Raw genomic sequence first — 11,177 nt, forward strand, 5'->3', positions numbered from 1 at the left:
TTTTTTTTTTAACTTTATTAATATCGACTGATTCGGCGATACACTTTAAAGTGATGGAGTCATCAAGAATTGAAGAATGTATGTTAATCGTTTATCGAAGAAATCCAGGTCAGTCGAATCACTTGTATTCTAGTTTTTTTCTAGTGCTTTTTTCGACATTCGATTATTTAAAAATATTTTTTTTTGCTGTACATAATATACCGATCCCAGTGCTATTTATTTTTTGTCTGTACACCGCAGAAGAAACTGCACATAAAACATGTATTTAATTTTTGCAATTGAATTCAGTAAGTGATTCAATTTTTTAGAAATATCTCTGAACTGGAGAGAGATAGCGAATTTTTTGTTAATACATTTTTAGTGGCTCTCATGGCGATTTATAAAAAAGGTTATTAGGGAAATGTCAGTATTTCCATTAAATTCAGGGATATTCTTGAAATATTGTACGAGTCGAGTTGTTACCTATTTATTATGGAATGAAGAATTGATTATCGATAATGTCATGATGAATTGATGGAAGAAACACGAGCCGGGAATATAGGGTAAACACCTCATCGCTGGTGTCTCAAGCGATGGGAAAATGCATTCTTAGCACGACATGCGTCAAGCTGTTTCGACACGAGAGGGTAACAAGTGTGTCTTGTTGACGAGTAATTATTTGACTTTGATTTTACTGATTGAACAGTTTTTTTTGCGATTTTATTTCGAGATACCATCGACTCTCATTCGTCGTTTTAAATTGCTAATTAATTGATAACGTACTAGGACGAGATGAAAGATCTTTGCGGAAAATTTTCACTGGAGAGTAACTCGTCATTAAGATGGCGACGATAATTGGCGTTATGAGGACTGAATAATTAATGTTACGTTTCACATCGACGAAATCCATCGAAATAGAATTCCCAACTTTCCATTTCACTTGAGTCATTCCAAAACTTCTTAGTAAGAGAAAAAAAAAAAGGTAAGATCCCCGTAAATTCCTGCGACTCGGCATCGAGAGGTCGTTATCAAGGGAATAAGATTCGAGTTATCGCCGACGTAAGCGTTATGACTGACTAACAAATCGTCTTTGCTGACAAATCGACTAGGTGTTTCCCCTCACTCGTGAAAATGCTATTAAACTTCATTCATCCGTTTCACCGCGGAATCAATGAATTCCAGATATCAATTGAGAATATATATATATATATATTTTTTTTTAATCGGGTAATTGTCGCTCTGGGAGGTGTGCGCAAACACTTTGCAACCAGTCAGCCCCCATATTTGGATTCGAAAAACTGCACCAGACGAATAAATATATCCAAATGGGTCACGCGTGGGTTAAGGATGCAGACATTTTAGTCCAGCGATACTCACACTTCCCAAAAATCCATTCACAAAAAAAAAATTATCGAGAACCTCTCGTCTCACTCGTTATGATTCAACACTGCACAATCTTGTATCTAAATTCTAATTATTACTCCTTTACCCCGGGAATTGCCAATTGGAAAATTTTTTTATTAATCAGTCGTTTGAGTGGGAAAATTTTGGGATTTGGGATTGGGACACTGATAAAGAAATCAGTTGTAATTGACGGGTAATTATTGAACTGGAAAAATTCTAATTTTTATAAATTGTTTTTCACTGCTGAATTCTGGGGAATTTTCAGACCTATCGATTTGAATAATTATAACAATTCAAGAATTAAACAATTCACTTATTAATAGATTAAAAATTCTAGGAATTTATCGCCAAAGTTTTTCGATTTTCATAATTTTCCGGTGCCGCCCGGGCCGACAAATCGATAACTGCAATATCGAACCCGAATCGATATTTGAAAATCCAAAAAGTGAATTGATTCGTCACCGGATAATTTTCTCTCTCTCTCTCAAAAATCAACTGTTTTCACTTGAAATTTAAACCGTAATCACCAACCAGCGTACCCAAATCCCCTCACCCCTCACCTCCCCCAACCATTCGATCATTCGACCGCCGAATTCCCCCGGAATCTCCAAAATCTCCGATATCCCCCCCATAAATCGATCACGAATCGAGACAAGAATGAGTTCATCGACCGTTGCTCCCCAGACGAGATTCATACCTCCTACCACGTTTTTCTCGGCGTCTCGCCAGGACAATTACCCGCCCATTCACCTGGAAAATAGTGTCCCCGGTGGTCCGAGGAAAAGTCCCTCTCCCCCCAAAATATGTCCATCCCCATCGAAAAAGGAGAGAAAAAAAAAAAAAATGCCTGAAAAACATCGGAAAAGCGGTTTGACACGGATAAAATGACCCACCGATAATGACGGATAATGTGGGGGCTTTCCCGGGCTCTTTCCCCTCGCAGAAGACACCTGAGTGCCAATCCCTCCCTCCCAAACCTCCGGGAAAGGAGCCGCCCACCCCCACCCCCCACAGGAATATTCAACAGGTCCTTGTTCCCTGGATTGTCACCAGGCTGAAATCCAAAGTATTTTCTTTTTCCTTTTTTTTTTTTCCCTCCTCTTCTCGACGAATGATATTGGCATCCCCTCCCCACCCCGGGCCCATCCTCATGCGAACCTGTCGACATGCTCTCCGCGGCCACATGCACATTCATCCTCACAAGTCCGCCCCACCCCACGCAGCTTCACGCAGCCCCACGCAGCCCCACTGGCTGATGAGTCACTATATAAGACAGGCAAGGACAAGAAGGTGTATGTTAGTATACACTCAATTCTTCTCGTGGCATGTACGACGGCGCGCTAGGCGGATTCGTCACTTGACTGTGTCATCTGTCAGCCAAAACCGTCGCGTTACACTAAATACCGCTAATATCCATGATTTTTTGACAACACCATTCCAACACCACCAATATCATCAACAGCATCAAATCAATAATCAGGTGTTGCGAATAATTATCAACAATTATCCACAATTATCCACTATTATCCATAATTATCCATAATCCTTGGGGAAAAATTTGCTGATTACTTCATTGGCGCAAGTGAATTGAGGACACTATGTTGGTGGAGATCGTTGTCCAGTGGGTCTGGGGCTTCCTCAGTGGAATGAGAATTGATTTGGTATATAGCATTCTCGTTTTTGTCGGTGCCCTAGTCCTAGTTAGGGCTGGACAGTGGTTCAAGTTTCTCAGGAGTCTTCCACCTGGACCCTGGGGCTTTCCTGTATTCGGCTATTTGCCGTTTATCAAGGGAGATCTTCATCTGCAGTTTGGGGGACTTGCTAAGAAGTATGGGTCTATGTTCAGCGCAAGACTTGGCACTAAACTTGTGGTCGTGCTAAGCGATTACAGGACTATCAGGGATTGCTTTAGGCGGGAAGAGTTCTCCGGGAGACCCCACAGCGAATTCATGAACATCTTGGGAGGATATGGTGAGTTGGATTTATTTTCGATTTTTTTTATCATCACTGATTTATTTAAAAAATTATCGGTGAACGGGAAATGATGGAGGAATTTTTTTTTTGGGTAGAAATGGTTCTCGGATTTTTTCAAATCGAGTGTTTTTTAAAGTAGTCGATTATTGATTTTATCTTTTTTATGGATTATTCACTTATTTTGAAAAATAAGTGAATAATAATAGTTTGAAGTGAAAATGATCGGTTGAACGATTTGTTTAGTAAATTGAATTTTTCATTACGGCCTTCTGACGTTTATTGATAAAATCGATGGTTTGTGGGATATTTGGTAAAATTAAATAATAATTTATTGGGTTTAGGAATAGTTAATGCGGAAGGCGCCATGTGGAAGGAGCAGAGGAAATTCCTTCACGAAAAATTGAGGGGTTTCGGCATGACGTACCTCGGGAATGGGAAAAAAATCATGGAAGCGAGGATTAACGTAAGTGATAAAATAATTGATAGACTGATTGATGAGAGAGCGAGTGATTTTAATAAATAGTAGATAATGAATTTGATTACTTGGACAGCGTGAGGTTGATGTGTTGATTCGCTCGTTATCGCTAAAACGAGGTGCACCAACCGACGTCTCACCATCTCTGGGCATTTCGATAAGCAATGTCATATGCTCCATAATAATGAGCGTGCGATTCCATCACGGTGACACACGATTCCGGAGATTCATGAATCTCGTCGACGAGGGATTCAGACTATTCGGGAGCATACACTTTGTCAATTTTATACCGATCTTGAAGTATCTGCCGAGTTTGAGAAAAACCAGGAACAAGATAGCAGAGAATCGGGCGGAAATGGCGGAATTCTTTCAACAAACCGTCGACGAGCACAAGTCGACGTTCGATGAGAAGAATATCCGGGATCTCGTTGACACGTACTTGTTGGAGATCAAGAGGGCTAAGGCTGAGGGCACGGACGCTGCTCTGTTTCAGGGGAAGAATCACGGTGAGTTGAGATTATCTCAGAAAATATCTCTTTTCGATAAATCTCCGAATAGAGAAGGAATACGAAAAATTTTGCCAAGACCTTTTTTTCGACTCACATTTCACTCCGCAAAAAACATCTCGACAAAATTTCGCTATCTTTATTAGGTTCGACGTTATTCCCAGAAAACTTATCCATGAATTAACTCGGTTTGTTACCTTTCTTCTTTTTTCTTCCTGCGAGACATTGGGTAATATTTCAGAGTCTAAGATAGATAGAGAAATTTTATAGGGACCTTTTCTCTGGCGGTTATTTCGTTCTACAAAAAAGGTCATATGGAAAATTTTGGTATCTCTATTAAATTCAGAGATATTCCTCGAAAAATAGTGGCAAGTCGATTGGTGAATTAAATCAACTGGTTAATTCTCTGTTTCAGATCGCCAAGTGCAGCAGATCCTGGGCGATCTCTTCTCCGCTGGAATGGAGACAGTGAAAACTACCCTGGAATGGGCTGTGATTCAAATGCTTCATCATCCAGAAGCGGCTAAGGCTGTGCAAGAGGAGTTGGATCAGGTGGTGGGAAGATCACGAATGCCAGCTCTCGAGGATCTTCCCTTCCTCCCAGTCACCGAAGCAACTATTCTAGAGGTCTTGAGGCGATCCAGTATTGTCCCACTCGGCACAACACACGCAACTACACGGTAAGTGCAATTTCCTTTTTCATAATTCGTCGTTACGTCCTCGTCCGAAGCTTCCACGCTCGTATCGTAAAATGGGTATAATTGAGAAAAGTAAAAGTGAAAGCAATGGGGGCCCAGTGCGAGACTGGCTTTTTCGGATATACCTTGGTCACATGGCCGAGGTCAACGGCATACTTATGTGTCTCGAGATAATCAGGGGAATCAGAAAATAATCCCAGGTCTTTGGTAAGATTCCAGTAGCCAACGGATAAACGGTAACAACTCGATTAACCCAACTGCTGAATTTTCGGGGAATATCTCCGAGTCTAAGGGACACAGTAAAATCATGTCTGGAGAATTTTTGTAGCTCTCAGTCTATCCTACAAAAGATCTTACCAGCGAAATGTCGCTGTTCCTCCTAGATTCAGAGATATTCTTTGAAAACCTGAGCAGAGAACAGAATTTTAATAAGTTTAGTTGATCCTTCATCGATTAATTGATTTAATGATTTTTAATAGATTGGATTTGTTTTTTTTTTCTCGTTGCAGTGACGTGACGCTGAATGGCTTCAAGATACCAGCAGGTGCACAAGTGGTTCCACTGCTTCACGCGGTTCATATGGATCCGGAATTGTGGGCTGAGCCAGAGGAGTTTAGGCCGACGCGTTTTCTCTCGAGTGAGGGAAAAGTCACGAGGCCAGAGTACTTCATGCCCTTCGGTGTGGGCAGGCGAATGTGTCTGGGGGATGTACTTGCACGAATGGAACTCTTCCTCTTCTTCAGCTCTCTCCTCCACACGTTTCATATGGAACTACCTGATGGTGATTCCCTTCCCAGTCTCAGGGGAAATGCCGGGGTCACTGTTACGCCTGATCCCTTCAGGGTTTGTCTTCAGCAGAGGCACCTTGATATTGATGGCTTTCTACCGGAAATGTCTAGTCCACTCAGAAATTTCGGCTCTCACTGAGCTTTGGATCTTCAGTGGTCTCGGGGAAGATTAACGTGGTGGATCATGTCTACGAGAGCACGGTTTGTTGTTCCTGTTTGCTTGCCCTAGGGACGAGACCTTCTGAGTAAGTGATTCGTTACTGAGGTTTACGGTTCAGATAGGTCGAGGTGTTCCATCGTGATATATATGTCAGACTAGGGCGCTATTCACTAATTTTCACTGGATTTTCGAGAAGGAACTTGAAGGGAGAGTCGATGTGAAATTTCGTGGAGTTTATATTGAAGGGAATTTCAAGTTTCTGCGCAAGATCAAGCCACTTCCGGCAGGAAAAAACATGAAAGAAGTCGAGTTCAGGGAATCTCAATTTTTTTTTGAAAATTCAGTAGACTAGAATGCCCGGAATTTTTTAGGAATTCCCTGAAAATTCAAAGGAATGTGAAATTCAGAAGAAATTATTAGTTTTCAATGGATATCTTGGAATCTATGGCAGGTAGCGAAAATTTTATAATAACATTTTTTGTAGGGGTAAGTAAGGGCCGCGAAAAAGGTTATTACGAATAATTGGCTATCTCCCTTAGATTCGGAAATATTTGGTGAAAAGTCGTGTAGATCGACTTGAATGCGTTGACTACGGAATTTTTGGAATACCGCTGATCAGACATAGTGGAAAATTCTCGCCGGAAATTTCAGTGTTAAATTTCGAAAAGTGTAATATGGTTAGGAGGTAAAATTGTGGCGATTGCGCTGAAAAGAATGGATAAAAGTACAAAGCAAACACCAAAATTTTTAGCAGCACCCCGCTCGCTTTATAGCCCGCCGCCATATTATTTATTTATAATTCCTAAACGGGGAGAATTGTCACTGTAATTTATTCATACATTAGGTTACATCAGTCATTCTCGGTAAACCATGTGTTTGCATTCTTGTATAGTTCTACGAGAGTCGTGACATTTTTTCAAGTGATTGAGTGATTGAGTGGGTGATTGTGCGAGTGATTTTAAAAATAATTGTTGTCGAATAATTGTGAGAGACAACTAGTATAAGACTGACCCGAATTACACGTAAATTGCTCGTAATTGTGCGTTAGGGGTTAAATTTTGTATTTTTTAGATGAGCGACGTGGAATTTCTCACGCACTCGTGGAAAAATGATTTTTGATTTGAAATTATCATTACCTCAGGTTCAACAATCTTTTTAGTTCACTGACCAATTTTATCCCCCTTCTTACGAGGTCGTGGATTACACTCTCGTGAGTCTGTTGTGTTATCTTAGTTCACTATACTCTCGTGGACAAAAGAAAAAAAAGAATCTCGAGAGTTTAATGCAACAGAGACACTGCACACTCAGAAAAAAATTACGCCAACCGAATTTTATTGAGGCAATTCAATAAACAATTTTATTATCTCCATTTAATTTTTTTATGAGTATTAAAGGTAAAAATGGCATTGCTCACACGAAAAAATTTATATTCTGAAAAATAAATGTGAAAAATATTTTCAACTGGCACAACTTAAATATTTTCAACTGGCTCAATAAATAAATGAAATACATGTATTAACTATATTTATTTAAATAAATTTTTCGATGATTGGATTTTGTGGATAAAATTCGTCAATGGTTAAACTGTTAGAAAATCGCGCTTGAAATTTCTAGTAAAATACTGGAAATCTTTATGAACGATGGATTTACGTGAGATTTTCATTTCCCGATTAATTCAGTGATGGAAATTATTGCAAATTGTGGAAATTCAGGTAATTGAGAATTCAGATGCAAATCATCACTGAAGATTCAAAAAATTTCTAACAGTGTAGAATTTTAGTAATGAGGTATTTAATATTAAGTCCGGAATGTGTTCATATATACGCTGTACCCTGTATGTCACGATGTTATTTAATATATTACGATTTTTATACAAAATAAAAATTATTTTTGAAGATTATTCCAGGACTGATTCATCTACCTCGACCTTTTCTTCCATTTAATTTCGATTCCTTTAATTCCTTTGATTCCAAGATTTTTTATTTATTTATTATTTATTTGAGTTCACTTACTAGAGCTTTAAAAAATATATTATTGTTATTATTAATATTATTGTTCCCCAGAAAGGAGAAAAAAACATAAAAAATGAGAAGACATCAGTACACAGAGAGAAATATTCAATAAAAATTACGTGTGTTTTCCGTAATTTTTTCCGAAATGTGATTGTCGGAAATTTTACGGAACTGTCACGTCATTTTTATCTAAAGTTACGGAATTTTTCTGCGGTATTCCGTAATTTTTATCTGAATTATCGTGAAAAATTACGATACCGTAACTTAAATTTTTCAAATGGATTCCGTAATCGGTAAGTGAACTGAAAATTCCGTAATTTTTACCAAATATTTCTCTCCGTGTAATAATTCGTTTGCCCTCTACCGTTTCGCAGTCGAAAACTCCAGACAAATATTGGCAAAATGTTTATTAAAAAATTTCCATATTAAAATCATTGCACAAGCGATTTTCCAGTGAAGACTACGGAATTGCCTGGATTTGGCCTTGTCCAGGCAATTGTATTTTCTGACGTTCACTTGCCGAAAATGGAAAACCTCACTCGAGGCGTTTCAGCTCGAAAAGAAAAAAATTCCCAGAGGGGAAAAATGGCGCGCCGAGTACGCGTGGAGATAAAAAATAATAATATTACGGTAATATCGCAAATGACTGGTCCGCGAATCGGTGAAAATTTTGGTGGTGCTAACGATAAAAATATATATAACCGATTGGCTCCTGGTCCGAAGAAATCTCGTGAAAAATTTACGTAACACCCCCGTAAATTTTCGGCCCATTTGGCTTTCGTGTCATTAACCTTTGGATCATTATACAGCGGGTACCAGGCCCATATTTCGTTAGAAACCAAGAACACCGAGTTTCTCTTATGTAAGTAGCACGTGGTTTTCTGTACATTTTAACATTTTTCATTTCTCCAAGTACAAAAGCCTCCGCATTATTCATTCAGAGCTTTTCTCTTTTTTGTTTCCGGGGCCATTTTTTTCTTCAATATTTTTTTTCTTCAATATTTTTTTTCTCCGCCTTTTATTCTCTCACTATTTTTCGATAACGAATCCGCTGAATTGGACTTTTGATAATAATATCGCTGATTTATGTCGTAAACATGAAATTACACTAATTCTCGTGGAGACCCCTCTTGACCCGATTTATCTCGTTGGCCAAAAATATTTTTCAGAGTAATAATAATCAATTGCTGATTATTGAACTCCTCTGTGTATTGAACTTTCGAATGGAGATAAGAATCTGAGCGACTCCACAAGACTTTGCAGACGTTGCAGAAGTCGTTGTTATTTCTCCCCTGTATTTTAATTTTCAAATGTTTATAAAAAATCAATGCACCTGAATTTTCTATTGAAAATTGCACCTGCTCAATGGAACTTGCTGTTAAAATTTCAATACAATAATAAATACGAAATGTAAATTCATATAATTGAAAATTTCCGACAGAAATTCCACTGGTGGACCATTGGTGGTAATTCGCTGATTGTCACGATGGAGTTGGTAAGTTGACCATGAATCCGAGATTTTTTTCCACCAACATTAGAAATCAATGCTCCAACTCCTTTCCACTGTCCCCAATCACCCACACCACACTTTAGTGATGAAGTGAGAAAAATAGTCGATTAAGACCAGAGGAATGTTTACGATTAGTAAATTACCGATGGAATGGGGCATAAAGCCACTGGACTAACCGAAGGATAAACGATAATTTCCACACCCATGTGTGGACTCTGTTGTCAGATAAGAACTGGTATGCCAACCCATTGATGTATCCTCGTGGCGACAACTCAATTAATTACCATCGCGATTGTAATCAACTCGGGAATAATTGCACTGGTACATAAAAAAATCACAAGACAATCAGTCATTCGTCTATTTTAGTCTCTTCCATCGAGTGAAAGGCTAGGATGGAAACAAGGGGTCTTCGGTGATCAGCCTTTAGATTAATTATTCATCTCTAGTTTACGGACGGTCGTTGGTATTTTCGTGTCTCTCAACCCGACGAGAGAGGTTGCATTTCTGTCGAGCTGGGATTATTCCTTGCGCATTCTTAAACCTGTTGGTCAGACGTTTTTTATTCACTTTTTTTTTTCCCCCTTTTTTTTGAGGAAAAAAGAAAGCAACCGATGAAACTCAGAGCAGATCGGTGCAATGATGCCTCTTGGTTCATCCTGACTTCTTCAAAAATTGTTATTCTAAAAATTATCTGGTAAATCGGTTACTGAATCGGTTAAATACCAAGGACATTTTGAAAAAAATTCATGAATATTCAGCTGTTGGTATTTCCTGATGCAATTACGAGTCATGGATTATTCAGTGTCATTCTGGTGTTAACGAAATGTCGTGAAAATATTCCACTCGTCTAGGAGGGAATAAGGATGGAGAATCAATGGGATTCCTCATCGCCTTCACCTCCATATTTTTCAACACTTTTTTTCCCCCCTTTTTTTTGGTTTTGGGGAAGAATTCGTGGCACTGGACGCACGTGGAGGCCGAAATTTAGCCAAGGCCGGTGGACCACTGAGAGAGGATGCAACTCTGGGGGTTATTTTCGGAATTCTCAGATTTATCGTTTTATCCCCGACGAAACGAGAATTAATATTTGGAAAATCCATCCACGTGCGGTGCAACGATTTCTTAAATTGGCTACAACCAGAATTCGCGGGGAATCCCAAGACTCCGAGAAGAAATATTAAAATAATATTCAATTAAATAAAAATAGATTTCCCCACGATTCCACCAACATTATCAACAATAATAAAATAAACTCCAGATAAATATACCAATATCCTTATTCTACATACAATCATACCCCGATTTAAAGTACAATATGCATACTTAAATCAAGTACAAAATATACTTGACCCAAGTATTCGGCTTTTTCCGTGTATATTAGGCGCATGTGTCTGAAATCCATTTCCGGTCAAAAATCCGATATATCACGTACATCACATATAATTATAAGCATATATATATTTTCCGTGAGGTTGACACCTAGAGTGGAAGTCTCCGGTGAAAAATGGCTGATACGACAGGCGTGTGGCCGGCGGGTGAGGCCGACGGCCCGTCCTTGATGCGCTAACTGTTAATAGTTGGCGCGCGCCGTCGGCGCACGCACGGATGCAGAGCAAAACTCACGACCGGGGAGTTCCTTCAAGGAGTTCCCCTCTTTCCACCTCCTCCCAC

General features: G+C 39.1%; 1 protein-coding gene across 1 annotated transcript; it reads left to right on the top strand.

Moving 5' to 3' along the window:
• The first annotated feature begins 2,696 nt into the window (after window positions 1-2,696).
• Window positions 2,697-7,395, top strand: Cyp18a1 (Cytochrome P450 18a1). The gene is made up of 5 exons (XM_011302124.1): window positions 2,697-3,354; window positions 3,699-3,820; window positions 3,909-4,338; window positions 4,754-5,018; window positions 5,546-7,395. The coding sequence occupies exons 1-5, from the start codon at window positions 2,982-2,984 to the stop codon at window positions 5,961-5,963; spliced, it is 1,608 nt and encodes a 535-aa protein (XP_011300426.1). The 5' UTR covers window positions 2,697-2,981; the 3' UTR covers window positions 5,964-7,395.
• Window positions 7,396-11,177: the final 3,782 nt, after the last annotated feature.

Source organism: Fopius arisanus, unplaced genomic scaffold (assembly GCF_000806365.1).
Source record: "Fopius arisanus strain USDA-PBARC FA_bdor unplaced genomic scaffold, ASM80636v1 scaffold00026, whole genome shotgun sequence".
NCBI lineage: Eukaryota > Metazoa > Arthropoda > Insecta > Hymenoptera > Braconidae > Fopius > Fopius arisanus.